The 21,018-nt window shown below is 38.4% G+C and overlaps 1 protein-coding gene across 1 annotated transcript; it reads right to left on the bottom strand.

Moving 5' to 3' along the window:
- Positions 1-765: 765 nt before the first annotated feature.
- LOC136202850 (protein ROLLING AND ERECT LEAF 2) lies at positions 766-4,529 on the bottom strand. The gene is made up of 4 exons (XM_065993777.1): positions 3,297-4,529; positions 2,553-2,728; positions 2,247-2,470; positions 766-1,783 (listed from the first exon to the last, which is right to left on the bottom strand). Exons 1-4 carry the CDS (start codon positions 4,327-4,329, stop codon positions 997-999), a joined length of 2,220 nt encoding a protein of 739 aa, XP_065849849.1. The 5' UTR covers positions 4,330-4,529; the 3' UTR covers positions 766-996.
- Positions 4,530-21,018: the final 16,489 nt, after the last annotated feature.

Genomic DNA, 21,018 nt, shown 5'->3' with positions numbered 1-21,018 from the left:
AGGAAGAAGAAAGAAGGAAGAAGAAGAGAGAAGAAGAAGAAGAAGAAGAAGAAGAGGAGAAGGAGGAAGAAGGAGGAAGAAGAAGGAGAAGGAAGAAGGAAGAAGAAGCAGGAGGAGAGAGAGAGAGGGAAAAAAAATAAAAATAAAAAAAATTCGAATTTCCAACCTTACCTCTGTGCCACGTCAGCACTTTAACGGTGTTAAGCCATTTTCCTTTTTTCGGGTAACGGCGCAAACCACAGTCCTTTTTTTTGTATTAACAAACCACAAGGGTTTTTTTGGAATAACATGAAACCACATGAGTTTTTTTTTGGAATTTACCCTTTTAACTATCTTGGGGGCTGCTCAGGGCTGAACTACTATTCCTCAAGGGTGTTCCGGAGGGTCGGCCGACCCTCCCCGCCCCCTCTAGATCCGCACCTGATCAAAAGGTAGGAGCATTCTTCCTGGTCTCGTTTTTTTTATATATTTATAAAAGTTGGAACATCACTTATGCTGTATATAAATTCCAAATACCCATCATAACATTCAATGCCTTTTACTCTGAAAATGAACAAAGTAGTTATATACGAAACTAATACCAAAAATTCATTTTATCCCCAAATCTCAAGTCAAAAAGCCCTTTTAAAAAACTGGCATAATTCCTTCAACTCATATTTTAATAATACAACTTAGTCCTTCTTAACTTTTGTTCTATTTATGGATTTAATATTTCAAATATTTAAAAGAGACTAAACTGTTTAATAATTCAAATATTTGAGTGAATAAAAATTAAAGGCTAAAATGTGTATTATTAAAGTATAAGGACTAAATGGTGTTTTAGGTAAAATTGTAGGGACTAATAAATAACTTACCAAGAAGCAGGCTGCCTGAACACAAAATTTGAAAGTATTTCCACAATAAATAAAGATAGCTAAAGCCAGCATCATACTACTGTCTCAGGTTGACTACAACTTAAGTTACATTGATTTCATTGCTATGGAGGGGTCCTCAACTTCAATGCCCGGACTGAGTAAGAGCCTTCAATCTCTCATACGAATCAGAGCAAGCATGAGCGTAGTCTGACATGGCACGGAATAGCTCAGGCAACCGAATCTTTAGACTTCCTAATGATTTCTCTCTCACCTGAAGACAATGTCTTTGATGATCTTCAACTTCTTCTTCCAACCTCTTCTTCAAGCTTTCAACTGCAAATTGCCTCTCCATGACGGGGTCTTTGGCATTTGCATCTTCACCTCTGTCACCATCTGTTTCATCAGTTGGAGTTCTCCGTTGCATGTACTTCTGATACCAGTCATCGAAAGCCTGACTCTTGCGCAGAAATTCTTTCCTGGTTTCCTCGCACTTCTCCTTTAGCTTCATCTCCTCTTCCTGATGCAGTTCTATGGTTTTTATAACAGCTGCAAAGGATGAGATAGCCGTTTTCGCTACCTCATCTGGAAGTTTTTCTAAATGATCGTGCCATGAATGGAGAAGGGCTTGGATAGGAGGATTTGGGACTTTTGGTGGTGATGATACTTTCTCTTTCAAGCTGCTTTCAATTGGGATTAGGTTTAACTTTAACCAGCTATTAAGAATTTGAATATACTGTTTTTGATGGGCCACAAGCTTTTCAAACTGTAAATGCCATTCTTGCACCACCGTAAAAAGTTGTTTGGTTCGCTCATGGTGGTATCTGGTAGTTTCCTTCACAGCATGGCTGACATCAAGAGATTTGAGGTCTGTAACAATCTTCAGCTGGCTGTCATGATGGATGCACATACTCGACCACATTTTCGCCATCCTGCAGTGTAGAAATGAAATCTATGACCACGATTAGAATCATAAATTCATGTTCAACTTTTCTACGAATGTATGTACCCCTCCATGAAAGAGATCTTCAGATGGTGCAAGCAAGAAACTTAAGCTGTTGTCTCGAATTGGTTTGATTTTCACAGAAATATGAAGGAACTCCATTCCTCAGGTTCCTAATTGAGCCCATATAGGACAAACGGCCTAGATATCATGAGAAACGCACATGGGATGGCTAAGAAAAGGCTAAAGACAAGGTGACTTGTGCTGGATAAAGGGAGAAAATACACTGACAAAAAATATATCATATATGTATAGTAACATGTTAGATGTAGACATCTCAAGATGGTACATGAGCACAAACAACATAGTATAAATAAACTTATATCAAGTCAATGAAGAAAGAGGTCCTAAGAAACCAATATAAAATTTTAAATGAAGACGTACGTACGTACCCATCAACAAGTTCAGCAAGTTTCGGAAACAACTGCTTATCACGTATATCATTAACTTCTGAAACAGTTGAGTCCATGGACTGCATGTCCACTATATATCTTGTATGTAGATGACTGACAGCTGCTTTTGTTTTCTCTAAGGATTCAGCAGTGGCGCCACGCTTCTTCTGCTTATTCAGCAGAGCAACCTTCTTCCTGTACTCAAGCTTCATAAGCTCACCTTGCTAGAGAAAAGCACACGTGATCTTAGCACCTACCAGACAAGACAATACATAAAAAGAGTAACCAACTTCGATTCAACAATACCTTAACTTCATCATAAAGTTTCTTTTCCCATGCCAACAACTTGTCCAAAACAGTGGCATGAGTCTCATAATCTTCAGAATCCAGCTCATCCTTCCCACCTTCACCATTTGGTACACCTCTGAATGACCTATTCCATGTGATGACACGCATAACTCGAGCAGAATGATCAACATAGCCTGCACTCGTTAAGATTACCTTCTTAGCAACATACAAATCAATCAGAGAAAGCGAGAAACTGCTGCAATAAGACACAAACCAAGTTGAGGAAGTAAATACAGTCATTTGTAATAAGAAATCTATATGTCCATAGTTGTTAAAAGTGCTAGGAGCTCAGACACGCGCCTGATGAACAGAAGGCGCAGAAAAAAATAATAAGATACAAAATCTAATTATGATCTATATTTGATAGTAACTCTACTAGTAGTTAAAACACACTTATAAGTTATAACCACACAAACAAGACATAACCACATAAAAACATCAAGTTAAGTGACTATGTATATGTCAATGTCAATGTCAATGTCAGTACATTTACATCATATAAAACTTAACTTCTCTGAATACTTAATACGAAAGATAAGATAAGTTTTCAAGTTTTCAAGCTTCAACAGATGCAAGAATCTAATGAAAAAAGATTTAGTTGAACAAAAGAAAACGCACATGAATCCACCAATGTTTTGCTTCAGATTGAACTTAAACACGAAAACCATATGCATTAATTAAAATTAGTAAATTGTATTCAACCTCTATTGTCTGCGAAATTGGAATGATAATGCAGGCGAGTGGCTTCCAGCATCTTCGCAACTTCCTGCGCGCTCTCCGATGCCTTGAGGAAATGATCATCAATCCCGCTTAAAACCTGCGTTAAATTAATACTCTGAGCCGAAACCACCTTCTTCCCCACAACCCTGAAATCAGGAGGCGCTGTTTTTGAATGCTCAATATGCTTCTTCTCCTTCTTAACCGCCTCCTCAGCTTCCTCATCATCCTCCACCACCGGCGCCAAGTTTTCCACATGTTTCTCCGGGGTTTTCGGCTCGATTTCTCCACCTCCAATTCCCCCAAATTGAACGCCCCCATTCGCCAGATTCCTGAAAGTACTGTGATTCCTATCGGACTCATCTTCAGGTTCCAAAGACGGGCCCGACATTTCGTCCATTGTGAAGAAATAATCCCAACTCATGTTCTTCACCTCCGGCATCGGCGGTACCGCGTGATTTTCCGACGGTGGGGACGGCTGTGTTGTTGCCTCCTCCGACCCCACCTGTGGGCCCCTCGATCCGCTTAAAGTTTTGTTTTTATTATTATTAGCATTCCCTTTCCGAGTTCTGCTATTCAATTCATGCTCTTCTTCGTCCTCATCCTCGTCTTCTTCCTCTGCAATGGAACTGGAATTCATTTCTTCCCCGGGATTTCGTTGCAGCTTTAAGGGCATCTCAGGCATGCTCAGAGTGCGTTTGATGGGACTAGGTGAAAAATTAGGCAAAGGAGGAGGAGGAGGAAAGCTCTCAATTGAAGGAGGCGGGGGAGGAGGAGGAGGCGGCGGGTGAGATATGGGTTGTAGAGGTGGTGGTTCCTGGAGGTGGTGAGACTCAAGGACTTCTCCTTGAGCATAATCACTAAGAGCAGCGCCAGTATTCTTAAGAGAAACAGTAAAACCAGAATGGGCAGCTGCAAAGGCGTTCCGAGCAGCCACCGCCTCCTTCATAAGAATTTTCCGTTCTTTGCACCTTGACACGGATTCCTCATTATCGACCTTTGACTGGGCACAGCCCATTTAGGAAAATTTGAGAGTTAAAAAAGTCTGGATTTTGATGAAAAGTGATGACTTTAATAATGGCTGGTTTGGTGAGTTTGGTGTGGTAGCTTAACACTCAAACGATAAAGAGGACCTTTTAGGTGAAAGAGAGAAAAAAAGAAAAGCGAATGAAGAAGAGGAAAGTAGGGGAGGGGAGGGGACGATAATGGTGGAGAGCATGTTTAAGAAAGAGCCAAGCTAATACAGAGAGGTGTGTACAGTATGCAGAGAACAGTGGGCCATGCTTTTTTGCACTCGCGGACTGTAGGGTTTTACATTCCACTCGCCAACTATCTTTGTTTATGCTTTTAAATTAACGGTCACATTTTTTGAGGCACAACTACGTCGTTTTATCTTCGGATTTACCTATAACCCACTTATGCTGTCGGCTCCATTCACAATAACAAGTCCTAAATTTACTCTTAAAAAAAAAAAAAAAAATTAGATTGAGATCATCTCGATCTCTCTCCGAACATCTTTAAGGTCTTGTTTGGATGAAGTGTAATTAAAGTAAGATAGTGTAAGCTGGAGTAAATTTCATTGATGTACAATCCTTACCCTAAATCACATTTTAGTGTGCAACCTTCAATTTGTCTCACTAATATATACGAACTTAAGGGTGACCTCCCACTGTGGTATACAGTAAGTAAAAGTGACCGGTCAACATGCCACATTATCAATTTTTATTATATACATTCACTAAAGTGGGACCTATTACTTGTATAATTACTAACTTACCCTTAACTATTTTACATCCATTAAAAGATTTCAATTTCCCCGCTGAAACTCTTTTTTTTTCACATTTTCTCTCTCCTATTTTTTCCTTCATTCTCTTCTACGCTGGTGAAGCTGTATTTGATATCTAGAAGAGTCAAATATAACCTTTCTTCCGTTATCACATAGTTGAGCTGCGCTCAAAAGGTTATACTTAAGTCCTCTGACTATGGAGACATATTCAATAGATGGGTTACCTCCGATGGATCCAAAACCCACTATTTTACCTTTCGTGTTATCTCCGAAACTTATGTTACCTCATCGTTTATACACAAATGTGATGAATTGAGTTTCATCATCAGTCATATGCCTTGAGCATACGTTGTCAATATACCACAACTTTAACTTCTGAGCACATCTCAGGCCTACCTGCAATATATTACTTGTTTTTAGGTACCCAAGTCTTTTTGGGTCCTTTCTTGTTAGGCTTAGCAGGTAAACCATTATAGCAATCATTATAATTAACTTTATGCCAACAAACTTTGGTTGTGTGGCCGAGTTTCCCACAGAAGTCACACTGGACTCTAGGTTGTGGGCTCCATCTTTTTCCAATGGAATTTTGATTCCGAGTGTACTAATGGGTATAGTTCTTTTTATTCGGAACCCTTAGTTGGTTCTGAATTGATGTGACGTCCTTTCGAGACAAACTTATGTATGATTTTGACTCCACTTGGACTTCCGAGACAAACTTATGCATGATTTTGAGATTTTCATCTTGTCTAGTATTGTCTTGGAGGAGGTTGTTGGTCCCGTGAGATTAGTTCCAAGGGGGGGTTAGGAACTAATATAACTTTTCCGCCTAATTAATCTTGCTGACTTGATAATTTTGGTGAGTTTATTAACTCAGCTTTGGTTAGCTTGGCCGATCTTAATGTAAGACAGCTTTAGTCAGATGCTGACTAAGACTGTTTCACTTGAGAGTTGGGAATTGACACTTTTGTGATCAGCTTCCAACTCAACACTCTAATTTACTCAGTGTCAACTTTAAACAGTTTATATGCTGAGTAAATCTAACAAGAAACACATGCACACACACACATATATATATATATATTTAAGAGAGTTAGAAATTACTCAGTATCACTTATCCTGGTTCGGCCTCTCTGCCTACGTCCAGTCCCTAGACTCGTCCGGGCTTTTAGAATCTAATATTGAGCTCTTTAAAGGTAGAGCACAAACCAGTTACAAGGCAGTTGAATATGCAAGAGTACCTTCCTCTATTCGTCTACTCAACTCCTACTAAGTGCTACAACACAGCACCTAGATTTCTTTACCACTGAGTATTTACAACCAAATACTCAACACAACACTCTCAATTCACAATTGATACAATTTGCTCTTTTTTCAGATAAAGAACACTTTAGATGATTACAAAATAATCAATCTAGCATTTACACAAGGAATAGAAAGTGGGTGTAAGATTTCTTTCTTGTTTTTGAGTGCTTTGAGCTTGGATTTTTCTCTCTTGTATATTCTGTAATTCGGCAATGATCCAAGAGGATTGCTTGTCCTTTTATAGTTGAACTTTGAGGATCAAATGATTTGAATTTGATTTGTCCGTTGAGTCCAAAACGGCTCTTTTGGGGGACAACCTTCTGGTCAGCTTCAGATGTGCAGGCCAATCATGTTTTCTGATTTCTTCAGATGCCAGGCTTGTCTTCTTCCTACAGATTTTGTCTTCATGCGGCAGTTTGTCTTATAGCAACGAACAGTTGACCCATGCACCTTGGAATTTGGCTTTTGCGTAATTCCAAGGCTTCTATTATTGGTGCAGATAGTTGTCGAATTTGTCTTTTAGCTAACGGATCATTCATGCTGTCCTGAAGATCACTCAGCTTCACTTCGATAATCATTGTCTTTGATTGTCACCAATTCTCATACTGAGTTCTTTTTCACTTAGCTTCCATAGTCAGCTTCGTTCTGCAAGATCTAGTTCTGAAGCAGACTTCTTTTATGCTGAGTTCTGTTCTACTCAGCTTCTTTGATTAGCTTCTTTCTTGAGCTGTTGTTTTGAAGATGACTTATCTTCTCTTGTGCTGAGTCGCTCTTCACTCAGCTTGTGTTGTGTTCTCATGCTGACTTTGACCTGTCTTAATTTTTATTTCCTTTTGCATTTATATTTATACTCAATATTGAACAAACGGATTAGTATAATTAAATCAAAGCACTTAAATTTAATTGTCTCTTAATCATGGATTAAACTTAAATGATTGTCAAATCAAAATCTTGTGGAAAGGTGTTTCAACAAACTCCCCCATTTTGATGTTGGCAAAATATTTAATTTATGGAACTCATTATTGAAATTCCCCATGATTGAATTACATTTTATTCTTCTGAAATTACTCCCCCGTAAGGGTTGCATATATTGTCTTGACTTAACTCTAAACCTTCTAAGATGTAATTGAGTAATTAGGGAAGACATGTTTATACTGACTTAGTTCAATCCTAGAAGATCTAATTCAGATGAACCTAAGTCAACTTTCAGAAGAGTTCAATGTTTACTCAGTTTGATACATGAATAGTTTTGATATCAGAGTTTATGTGTGGATGTATCAGAGTTAATGTGTACTGAGTATATTTTTAATTTGAATTTATTTGTTTATTCAATTTTAGACAGATCAGCATATAGTATAATAATAAGCATCACTTATGGAAAACAATGTGAATGAAAAAGATGCTTAATATAAATGGTCAGCATACAAAAATTACATAAGTTAATTTCTTAAACCTAAGCTTGAGCTACCCCTTTGCCTTTGTCTTTCCTCTTTTGCTTACTGCCCGAAGTTTCTCCTGCCTTTGGCTGAGTTCTATCAGCTTGTGCTTTCTCCCCCGTTTTGCCACCATCAGGCGGAGGAGGGATGAAGGTATCATTAAGAGCAGCACGAGTTAGCTTGATCGAATATGCCTTGAGACGCTTCGTGCTTTCAAATAACCCATCAAGCACTAGGACTCCATCATCCAGAACAGTACCAGGGACGCGAATAGATGCGCTGATCATGCTGAGCATGTATTCCTGTGACTTAGTTAGCCAAGATATTGCGTCAGTTAGCTGGGCATAAGATTGATGGTACATTCGAAGTACATCCTTGTCGTAGATATCACGCTGAGCGTTTGTGTGACGCACATGTCTAAATAAGCTCTGAGTAGTCTGGAGGATAGTATTGGTTTTCACCAAGTCAGTTTCCATTTCCTCTTTACTCAGGTTTAGAAGACGGACAGCTTCACTAATTTCATCCATCGAACATTGGGAAGTTGAGGAGAGGAGTTCACGAGTGCCAGTCAGCTCAGAAGTTAACTGGGTAAAATAGTGACTTAACTCGGCAGAGGTAGTATAGCCCATGTTGACTGTAGGTAAAGCATTGATCTGTCCCTGAAGTGAGTTCATATGATTCACCATCATCAATATTAGCTCGGTCAGCTTGACAAAGGATTCTTGCTTGGGTTGCTGGGTTTGGACTGAGGTCATGACACTTACTAAATCTTTGAGATTCTTGATCTCATTGAGAAGCTGAGTGACAGACGAGAATTCTTGTGATTCAACATTGGCAGACCCAGCAGCATCGGTATGAGAAGTGTTTAAATCCTGGAGAAGATGTTGAGCCGAGTCAATGATGCGACGTCCAGACTCAGTTGCATGAAGATAGGCAAATTGTGCCTCAAGATTTAACTCAGTGGCCGGAATTCTAGTAGCACCCAATTGAGGAGGTGTTTGGTGTTGTCCTTGAGTAGAAGTGCCAGTATGGTCAGTAGCTGGACTTTGATTTTGATTAGCAGCAGGAACTGACTGCTCAATGTTCTGCGAAATAGGATGGGAAGAAGGTGGATCTGCAGAGATATTTACCTGCTCAACATGGACTTGAGTTGGTGCAGGAAGAGGCACCTCAGGTTGAACATGATTTTCCTTAGCTTGCTTGTCTCCTTGAGCAGCTAGGACTTCGAGCTCTTGCTCGGCTTGGTTTGGGTTTTCTAGAGTCTTGGCGTGTTGCTCAGTATGAGTAACAGAGGCTTGTTTTTCCTGTGTAGAGGGCTCAAGATGCGTTGAGAAGAACTTAAATTGAGTATCCGTAAGGTCTGTGATTTTATCCCTCAGAGGCGAATCATCCAGGAGGTCAATAACTGGAGATCTGTAGGCCTTCTTCTTAAGCCTTTTCAACGTTTTGGTCTTTGGAGGAGACGGGTCAGCAGGAATGGAATCAAGAGATGATTCTACTCCGAGATCAGTGTTGAGTCCTTCCATGACCATTTCTTGCTCTAGGAGCTCAGCATCAACTGTCTCATTCTGTACGGCTGGACTTTCAACTTGCTCAATATTCCCTGTTTGTCCTTGCTCAGTATGAGCTTCTTGATGTTGCTCAACATCCTCATCAGTATCATGCTGACCTTCATTGTTGCTTAGTTCTTCTGCTTCTTGATCAGCAGGAATTTGCTCAAGGCCAATCTCTTGGCTTCTTATGAAGTGGGAATCATCAGGAACTGCAAAGCCAAGAGGGACAGCATCAACAGGACTCAGATCAGAAGTTCTCTTTTTCTTCTTCAGAGGGGTTTCCTCACTTTCCAGTTCATCAGGCTCATCTTGCCTCTTTCTTTTCTCTGCTGACTTACCCTGCTCAGCATCAACTTTCTTACCCTTTGATACAACCTGGATTTTCTTGGGGACAGCATCAACATCTTTTGAGCTAGTTTGGATTGCTTTGCGTTTCTTTTCTCGCTTGGTAGGGTTAGCAGTTTCAGCTACAGCGATGTTCTCTTCCTGAGGTTGCTCATCATCAGCTTCCTCCTGAGCTTCCTCGATAACCCCTTTTCCCTTATTGGGCTTGATAGGTTGGTCATATACTAACCCAAACAACAAGGCGGCTGTGATTTCAGTTCCCACAGTTTCTGTTTCATTAATCAGGTCGATTTGATGATCTTCGAGGATTATGGTTATAAGGGAACCCAGCCTGAGCTTGATAGTACTTCATTGGAGTGCTCCTACCAGAAATACGGGCATATTGAGAGGGCTGTAGGTCAGCATGTGCCAGATGAAGCACTGCTCAAAATTTGAAGCTGATGATGCTGAGTTGATTTTTGGGAAGATGAAGTTCGTGAGGAGATAGTGAGCCATCTTTTGATTTTGGCCCATGCATGTACTGGGTATTTTTCCTTTATGCTTTGCTGGTTTACAGAACGTTACAGTGTGGTCAAGCTTTTCTTTGGTAGTCCTGAATTCCGTTCCGGTGTTTGGCAGATTTAGTAAGGTTGCGAGATAGGATGGGGTAATCGTTAGCTTCTTACCTTTAACGTGGGTTACCAGATGGTCAGCATCACTTCCATCAACACAGAGGTTGGAGTAAAATTCCCGTACTAACCTAGGGTAGGTTCTACCAGCAAGTGAAAAGAGTCCAGCCCATTCATTCTTCTCAATCCATTCATAGAACGGTTGCTCATCTGTTATGAAGCTCGGAGAGAACCATCGACATCTAAGAACCTCATGATTCTTTACGCTCGGGTACACTTTAACGAAGAATTTCTCATTCGGCTGCTTGTCCTTCTTCTTCTTCTTTGAAGAGGTTGCGAGGTCAGTTTTAGGGTTCTTGTTTGGAGTTAGGTCATGCTGACCTTGTTGAAGAGGAGACTTAGGATTTTCATCGGTGTGGTCGTTGTTGTGACCGCCACCGGAAAGATTTTGGGATTTCGTCATGATTACGAATTCTTTGAGAGGATTTTGGGATTCAGAGAGAGGGATTTGAATGCCAAGGATTTCGAATGTAAAGAGTGATAAGTGAGGATACTTCCACTATTTATAGAGGTGCGAATTGATCCTATTCGTTGAACTAGCCATTTAACCTCGAGATGATCAACCGACAGAGATTCTGGCATTTATGACACGTTCGGCGCATGGGTTTTCTCATTATTGCTTACGTTATCCTAGGTGGCTATTAATATATGTGCTAGAATTTAATGTTTTAAATGGGTTTTACTCAGGATTAAGGATATCAAACGTTTGAGATTCTGAGTAGTCAGTTTTACGTAGGATAGTTGTTTGTGGGCTTAGTAACTCAGCTTAGGATTATCACTCAGCATGTATGTCTACTCAGCATATGGTGATATCATATCATTTTTAACTCAGCATGCAACAGTTACTAATTTATCATAAATCACTCAGCATGGTAATCACTCAACATTCAATTAAGCACATAGCATTATTGAAGAGGATTAGACATACCGATAGCTTCCCTTAATATGTTAAATTGCTCACGAGCCAAGGGCTTCGTAAAGATATCTGCAAGCTGTTCATTTGTTGATACGTAGGTCAGCTTGATCTCACCCTTGAGTACATGATCTCTGATGAAGTGATGCCTTATGCTGACATGCTTCATCCTGCTGTGTTGGATTGGATTCTTAGATAAGTCAATGGCACTCTTGTTGTCACATTTGACCTCTATTGTTTCTGTTTTGACTCCATAATCTTCAAGCTGTTGCTTAATCCATAGGACTTGGGCCACACAGCTTCCAGCAGCAATGTACTCAGCTTCAGTTGTAGACAAGGCTACTGATGACTACTTCTTACTAAACCACGAAACCAGATAGCTGTTGGAAATTAGGCTAAGGTATAGCAGCGGAAATATAAAAATTTTAGCCTACTTCCTTTTAACCATAGGATCCGTTAATCGTTATTTCATATAAAGAGGGATAAGAAGAAATACCTTTTGATGAATAATCTACCGTTGTTAATGAAGTGCCCACAACTCTTCTCCGAGTTCCCAAGCACAAAGTAAAACACAGTGAGATTAAGTTAGAATCAACCGTATGAGATGCAACCAAAATAGATTGCCTCTAATTAATCAACACAAGATCAAAGAAAAAGAAGATAGATGAAATTAATCGATCGATGGAAGCCGTATGAATTCTTGTCCACGAACTGGGGGAGTCGAATTCTCTCTCTCTCTCTAGTTGAAGATTTCGAAAATCACAAAGGGAGGAATAAGGTGGCTTAGTCGAAATTCATGTGGTAGGGGGTATATATAATTACTTGTATCTAAACCCTAGTTAGATAGGATTAGGTTACTTAATAGGAATTCAATTCGGAATAGAATTCCTAATTATTATCTCACTATATATCTAATATATCTAGGATAATAATAAATAACCTTATTGGATAATAATAGGAGTATATTAATCTAATTAAAACTCCTAACTTAATTATCTCTTAATTAATTTAATTCATATTCCTAATCAAATTAGGATTAATAGAATCAAAATAATTACTTACTAATTATATATAAATTTCGGCCCCCCTTAATTAAATGGGCCTTACTGGGCTCAATTGGGCTTCCATCAATTAATAACATCCATATCTCTTTTGGTTCCAAGTCTTATGTGTGATCCATTAGGTTCTTACTACTTCTGGCCGTATGCAACCATTAAATTAATTTCTTCAAGAATTATATTTAATCTTTGCATAACGGAATGATGTACTGAGTATGTTATTGGCAAGTCTGTAATCATTCCCCCAGAGTCCGTTAAGAAGACAGGTTGATTCTGTCGTTAACCTTTCCGTATTAGTTACAGTATAATTCGATCCTTTATCAACTACATCCTTGAACTGAATCTTATGACTATAGATGATGTCAAGTCACATATAGCGAGACGTTCGTTTTACTTGTTCAGGCCGAGTCAACTCAAATAGATAGGTTAAGTGAAATCTGCATTTCAAGTCTTAAGCTATCACCTTGCAAGGATTTAGAGTCGAATCTTCCACAAGCGATCATTGGATGTATCTCCCATTTATCGGGAGTGATAAATGCTCAATCCAATGTATAACTACCCTGACATTACCTCATGTGACACCCAACCTTTGCTGTTCACACCCCAGAGTCATCTCTGTTAAGGATCGTGGGACAACATGATCAAAGTCTCACATTCAGTAATTCAGGATGACCAATTAACATTCCTTTGAGTCTGAGGATTAGTTATACCTATTAATACCAATGAGATGAACAGGTGACAATGATGAATCTACCCATCATGTTATCTCAAATCGGATCCCCAATCCTAATGAACTTCTTTTATTGGATTCACGTAACTGTCCAGATATCTGTATATATGAAGCTTGTGAGATCAGCTTTCTGTCGGACATAAGACATTGTTACATGCAAGTCTCAACAGTGATATGTCAATCCTGAACATATTACTTGACTTGGGGTAGTTTTAAGTTTATTAGTTTATCATAAAGTTTAGTCTCACTTCATGCTTGTATGAACACTTTATAATCACTTTAAACAAACTTACGGATTTCCTTTTATTAGACTTTATTTAGTGCTTAAAAGGGATTGCCTTTATATAGTTATAAAACATATATCTCATTAAAACAAATGATATAAAGAACAATTCATTTACATTAAGTTTGTATCCTAGAACAATTGTCTATAGGACACTAAACCCCAACAACAGCTTCCTAGGAATTGACATCCTCCTGAAGTGCTTTTTCGTTCTAGCTTATCTCGTCCATAGTCAGCATCAGTATATCCAATCAGTGTGAAGTCACTTGTATTTGGATACCATAAACCTGCATTAACTGAGCTTTGCAAATATCTGAAAATTCTTTTTACAGCTATTAAGTGAGATTCCCTGGGGTCAGCTTGATATCTTGCGCAATAACATACTGAGTACTGAATGTCAGGTCTACTGGCATTAAGATAAAGTAGAGAGCCTATCATACCTCAATATAACCTGCTGTCTACAGACTTACCTTTTTTGTCAGCACAAAGGACAGTGTCAGTACCCATTGGGGTTGATATGGGTTTACATTCCTCCATATCAAACTTCTTTAGCATTTCTTTGGCGTACTTAGACTGACTTATGAAGATGCCATTCTTACCTTGCTTAATTTGAAGTCCAAGGAAGAAGTTGAGTTCGCCCATCATGGACATTTCGAACTCAGTTTGCATCTGTTTACTAAACTCTTTGCACATAGAATCGTCAGTAGCACCAAAAATTATGTCATCTACGTAAATTTGTGCAAGTAGGGTATTTTTACCCTTTTTCTTAATAAACAAGGTTGTGTCAGCTTTGCCTCTAACATAGTTCCTGGTCAGTAGGAAGTTGGTCAACCTCTCATACCAAGCTCTTAGAGCTTGCTTTAGGCCATATAGGGCCTTTTTGAGTTTATAAACGTGGTTTGGAAATTTTGGATCTTCAAACCCTAGAGGCTGACTAACATATACCTCTTCATTTATAAAGCCACTAAGAAATGCACTCTTAACATCCATTTGATATAATTTAAAGTTCATAAAACTTGCATAGGCACACAGTATATGTATAGCTTCTAACCTAGCAATGGGTGCAAAGGTTTCACCGTAGTCAATGCCCTCTTGCTGACTATAGCCTTGGGCTACAAGTCGGGCTTTATTTCTGACTACGTTGCCTTGCTCATCTAATTTATTTCTAAAGACCCACTTAGTTCCTATGGTCTTTTGATTCCTAGGTTTAGGTACTAAATCTCATTCCTCATTTCTTGTGAATTGATCAAGCTCTTCTTACATAGCGTTGATCCAATATTCATCGTGCTCAGCATCAGCAAAATTCTTTGGCTTATGCATTGAGACGAAGGCAACATTGCTGAGAAAATTCCTAAGCTGACCTCTTGTCATCAGCTTGTTGTCAGCAGCATCAAGAATGGACTTCTCCGAATGTCCTCTTGGAATTTTTATTTCTTTGGGCAATGTTGAGTTGTTTGGAACAGGTGTTTCTACAATCTCTGCAGGAATAGATTGGTCAGCAAAGGTTATTTCAATTTCTTGCTTACCTTTGGTCAGCCCTTGTATTGATGACTCAGAGGCTCCATTTTGATTAGCGGAAGCTGAGCTTGGTTCATCTTCATTGAGCTGAGTTGACTTTCCTGCAGGGTCAGCTTCATCGAACTCAATATGGACAGACTCTTCTACAACTTGAGTTCGTTTATTATACACCCTATATGCTTTACTGTTAGTTTAGTACCCTAAAAAGATCGCTTCGTCAGCTTTGGCATCAAATTTTGCAAGATTATCTTTTGTGTTGAGTATAAAACATTTACACCCAAAGGCACGAAAGTAGCCAATGTTGGGCTTTCGTCCTTTCCAAAGTTCATATGGGGTTTTCTTAAGAATAGGTCTAACTAAAGCCCTATTGAGAATGTAGCATGCTGTGTGGACAGCTTCACCCCATAAATACTTTGGAAGCCTATTTTCACTCAGCATTGTCCTAGGTATTTCGACAATTGTTCTGTTCTTCCTTTCAACAACCCCATTCTGTTGAGGTGTTCTAGGAGCAGAGAAATTGTGGTCAATACCACTGGCTTCACAGAATTCATCAAACTGTTGGTTTTTGAATTCTCCACCATTGTCACTTCTAATATGAGCTACTTTTAGGTCTTTGTCATTTTCAAGTTTCTTAATCAATGTTGTGAACGTCTCAAATGTTTCATCCTTGCTACTCAGCAAGATGATCCAAGTGTACCGAGAGAAATCGTCTATAATGACTAAGGAAAATTTCTTACCTCCCAAGCTGAGTGGCTGGACAGGTCCGAAAAGATCCAAGTGTAGTAATTCCAATGGTCTCTTGGTTGAGACAATATTTTTACTTTGAAATGACTTCTTAGTTTGTTTGCCTTGCTGACAAGCATTACACAATTGATCTTTTTCAAATTTAAGTTTGGGCAATCCCTCAACTAGTTGCTTTCTAGCTAATTTGGCAAGAAGGTCCATGCTTACATAACCAAGTCTTCTATGCCATAGCCAGGAGTTATCCTATTTAGACACTAACTATATATTTTTAGAAAACTGTTTTTCTAAACTCAGCATGTATACATTATCTACACGAGGGGCAGTTAAAATCAATTCGTTTGTTTTTCCCTCGAGTATTTGACACTGAGTATCATCAAATACAACCTTTCTGCCGCTCTTGCAAAGCTGAGCTACACTCAGCAGATTGTATTTGAGACCTTTAACTAAGGAGACTGACTCAATAGTTGGGTTACCTCCGATAGTACCTGAGCCGACTATCTTACCCTTCTTATTGTCTCCAAAGCTTACACTTCCACCTCGTTTAAGCTCTAGTGTGATGAACTGAGTTTCATCACCAGTCATGTGCCTCGAGCATGCGTTGTCTATATACCACAGTTTTGATTTTTCCACGCATCTCAGGCTCACCTGCATTTTAGACTATTCATCTTTAGGTACCCAATTCTTTTTGGGTCCTCGTTTGTTAGCATAAACAGGTGCAAAGTCATATTTTAATTTGTGACGACATACTTTTATAGTGTGGCCACTTTTGCCACAGAAGTCACAGTGAATTTCCCTTTGAGGGTGATGTTGAGTGTGGTCAGCATTATTGTGCTGAGCATGCCAACATACCTTAGTGGTATGTCCTTTCTTTCTGCAGAAGTCACATTGGACAATCCGCTTATTGTACCAACACACTTCTCTTGTGTGCCCCTTTTTCCCACTACAGTCACACTGTGTGAACTGTTTATGCTGACTAGTACTTGAGTACTCAGCATGGGTTTTATTTTTATTTGAGCCTCTTATTTGGCTCCGTAGGTTGGTGACATCCTTTTTCAGCTTCTTTGAATCTGATTAGACCTCCGAGACAAACTTATGCATAAGTTCTATGTTACTGTGCAAAGTTGAGTTGTCTTGGAGAAGATATCAGAGGTCACTCAGCTTGACCTCTTCAATCTCATCACACCGCCTGCTGAGTGCCTTTACTTTCTTATTGCACTTTTTAGTTAGCGCATATAAATCACTCAGGGCGTTTATCATCTCATTTCTAAGCAAAAGTAAGGATGTTACCTCATTATTGTGTTCCTCCTGGTTAGTTTCATCAGAGAGGTCAGCTTGCTCAGAATAGGTGCGGTCAGCATCATCGGCCATGAAGCATATATTTGCTGTTTCATTTGCATCAGCTTCTGATGAGGTTGACTCATCACTATCACTCCATGTGGCTACCATAGCCTTTCTGCTGCCCTTCTTGTCCTTTTTCAGCATGGGACAGTTTGACTTGATGTGCCCAGTTTGGTGGCACTCGAAGCATGTGACAGGCTTTGAGTTTTCCTTCTTATATTTGTTGTCACTGGGCTCAGCTTTGTATTTGTCATTTTTTCTGAATGACCTTTTGCTGTTCCTATCATTCTTCCTGAACAGCTTCTTCATTTTCCTGGTGAACATTGCCATTTCCTCATCATCAGATGAGTCAGCTTCGGTGGAGTCAGCTTTCATGACAAGTGATTTTTGTTTCTTGTCTTCTGACTTCTCTTTTTCTTCAAAGTTTTTCATTGATATCTCATGAGTCAGCAACGATCTGATCAGCTCATCGTACTTATACGTAGTTAGGTCCTGAGCTTCCTCCACTGCAGTCTTTTTGGCCTGCCAGCTTTTGGGAAGACTTCTCAAGATCTTCTTCACATGTTCTTCTTCGGTGAAGTTCTTTCCAAGTCTTTTCAGCTCATTTATAATGTTGGTAAATCTAGCGTTCATTCCCGAGATGTCCTCATTATCATTCATCTCGAACAACTCGTATAATCTCATATGTTGATTTACTTTTGATTCCTTGACCTTGCTTGTGCCTTCATAGGTCACTTCAAGCTTTTTCCAAATCTCCTGTGCTGACTCACAACCTGAAATCTTATTGTATTCTGCAGCATCTAAAGCACAGTGAAGCATATTGATAGCCGAAGCATTGTTTTGAAGTTTTCTAAGGTCATCTTCTGACCACTCAGTTTCACTCTTAACAACTTTCTCATTGTTAACAGTTTTATATGGCACGTATGGGCCTTGAACTATTGCAAGCCATTCACTCGTGTTTGTGGCTTGAATAAAGTTCTTCATCCTATTCTTCCAGAATGTATAATTGGATCCAAAGAATAAGGGAGGCCGACTAATTGATAATCCCTCAGGGAGTATCTGTGTTGTTTGGTTCCCGGGAAGGAAACGAGTGTTGTTCTCAGCCATTTATCGGGATCAGCTCAAGATAGTTATATCTTTGGGTAGTGAGCTTAGCTCTGATACCACTTGTTGGTCCAGTGAGATTAGTTCCAAGGGGGGGGGGGTTAGGAACTAATGTAACTTTTTCGCCTAATTAATCTTGCTGACTTTATAATTTTGGTGAGTTTATTAACTCAGCTTTGGTCAGCTTGGCCGATCTTATTGTAAGACAGCTTTAGTCAGATGCTAACTAAGACTGTTTCACTTGAGAGTTGGGAATTGACACTTTTGTGGTCAGCTTCCAACTCAGCACTCTAATTTACTCAGTGTCAGCTTTAAACAGTTTATATGCTGAGTAAATCTAACAAGCAACACATGCACATATATATATATATATATATATATTTAAAAGAGTTAGAAATTACTCAGTATCACTTATCATGGTTCGGCCTCTCTGCCTACGTCCAGTCCCCAGACTCGTCCGGGCTTTTAGAATCCAATACTGAGCTCTTTAAAGGTAGAGCACAAACCATTTACAAGGTAGTTGAATATGCAAGAGTACCTTCCTCTATTCGTCTACTCAACTCCTACTAAGTGCTACAACACAGCACCTAGATTTCTCTACCACTGAGTATTTACAACCAAATACTCAGCACAACACTCTCAATTCACAATTGATATAATTTGCTCTTTTTCAGATAAAGAACACTTTAGATGATTACAAAATAATCAATCTAGCATTTACACAAGGAATAGAAAGTGGGTGTAATATTTCTTTCTTGTTTTTTTAGTGCTTTGAGCTTGGATTTTTCTCTCTTGTATATTCTGTAATTCGGCAATGATCCAAGAGGATTGCTTGTCCTTTTATAGTTGAAATTTGAGGATCAAATGATTTGAATTTGATTTGTCCGTTGAGTCCAAAACGGCTCTTTTGGGGGACAACCTTCTGGTCAGTTTCAGATGTGCAGACCAATCATGTTTTCTGATTTCTTCAAATGTCAGGCTTATCTTCTTCCTACAGATTTTATCTTCATGCGGCAGTTTGTCTTATAGCAACGAACAGTTGACCCATGCACCTCAGAATTTGGCTTTTGCGTAATTCCAAGGCTTCTATTATTGGTGCAGACAGTTGTCGGATTTGTCTTTTAGCTAACGGATCATTCATGATGTCCTGAAGATCACTCAGCTTCACTTCGATAATCATTGTCTTTGATTGTCACCAATTCTCATACTGAGTTCTTTTTCACTTAGCTTCCATGGTCAGCTTCGTTCTACAAGATCTAGTTCTGAAGCAGACTTCTTTTATGCTGAGTTTCGTTCTACTCAGCTTCTTTGATTAGCTTCTTTCTTGAGCTGTTGTTTTGAAGATGACTTATCTTCTCTTGTGCTGAGTCGCTCTTCACTCAGCTTGTGTTGTGTTCTCATGCCGACTTTGACCTGTCTTAATTTTTATTTCCTTTTGCATTTATATTTATACTCAATATTGAACAAACGGATTAGTACAATTAAATCAAAGCACTTAAATTTAATTGTCTCTTAATCATGGATTAAACTTAAATGATTTTGTCAAATCAAAATCTTGTGGAAAGGTGTTTCAACAAAGGTGTCGAATGTCTCCGAGTTTAACTTCTTCGACCTCATCACATCTTCTGGTGAATGCTCTTATTTTCTTGTTACACTTTTTAACAAGAGAGTACACATCACACAAAGCAGTTATCATTTCATTTATTAGAGTAGGGAGAGAAATTACCTCAGTGATTGGATTATCATCTTTAGAGGCATATGAAGGTTCTACCACTTCAGAAGCACATGGCTCTTCTATTGGTCCCTTAGTTATGTGAGAATTAGTTCAAGAGGGGGGGTAATGGAACTATTAAGGATTTAAAACTTTTATACGTTCTTAAACGTTTCTCACAGCACACGGCATAGATCAGAGTGCAAATGTTGGGGTTCAGAGGCAATTTTATTTAACTCGTAACTAAGATTGCTTTTGTCCTTGATTCGAAGAGCAACACTTAGAGGGCTTCCGAACCTTGCACGTTAGAGATAACGCTCTAGTTAGTTTAGCAGTTTCAAAGTAATGAGCAAGCAAATATACGGAGTAGGCCCTGTTCTTTATTACTGAAAAAAACTGAACTGAACTGAACTGAACTGAATGCTACTGAATTGAACTGAACTGAATGATACTGAATACTGAACTGAACTGAATTTAACTGAATGCTACTGAACTTAACTAAATGATACCGAACTTAACCGAATTTAATCGAACGTAACAATAATGATGATATTAGACTTTAAAATAATTTAATGATAATATTGGACATTAATAAGCTTATAATAATAATAATAATATTTCTACCAAAAAAAATAATATCAATAATAAATAAACATATTATTAAAGATTAAACTAAATTAAATATCAAATAAAATCTAGGCTCGATAAAATCCTATGACATTAAATAAAAATGAGTCTAATTTAAATTAAAAATATAAATTACATACAAACACAAATTTATATATAATTTAAAGCCTATGAAATTAAATACAAATTTTTATATGAATACACACTCTTAACTTTTTATTACAATTAAGTATTAAGGTACAAAAATATCTTTAACGTTTTGGGTCCGGGGTTATTTTACTCCTAACGTCTAAATATGAATTTTCATATGAATACAAAATCTTGACTCAATTTATCAATGTTAAGGGTAAAATTGCTATTGGCTTCTAATATTAGGGATAAAATTGCACTATTTGAGATATTAAGGTAGTTGAGCCAGTTAATTTTTTAGAGCATTGTAATGTAAACGTATTAATATAATATTTATTTACTTTTCGCAAAATTTGCAAATAAGTTGCACCAAATAATTATAATTATAATAAATAATGATAATATATATAATGACAAAGCATAAATTATATATAAATATAATTATAATGAAAATAGATAAAT

This window comes from Euphorbia lathyris, chromosome 8 (genome assembly GCF_963576675.1).
Source record: "Euphorbia lathyris chromosome 8, ddEupLath1.1, whole genome shotgun sequence".
In the NCBI taxonomy this organism is placed as follows: Eukaryota; Viridiplantae; Streptophyta; class Magnoliopsida; order Malpighiales; family Euphorbiaceae; genus Euphorbia; species Euphorbia lathyris.
This window is presented reverse-complemented; position numbering and strand designations above follow the sequence as displayed.

Bases quoted from the DNA above. Each gene is read 5' to 3' on its own strand.
- LOC136202850 (XM_065993777.1), bottom strand. From the start codon at position 4,329: ATGGGCTGTGCCCAGTCAAAGGTCGATAATGAGGAATCCGTGTCAAGG. The intron at 2,729-3,296 runs GTTGAATACAAT...TAACGAGTGCAG, and splicing joins CAATTTCGCAGACAATAGAG to GCTATGTTGATCATTCTGCT. The intron at 1,784-2,246 runs GTACGTACGTAC...TCTACACTGCAG, and splicing joins CTTGCTGAACTTGTTGATGG to GATGGCGAAAATGTGGTCGA.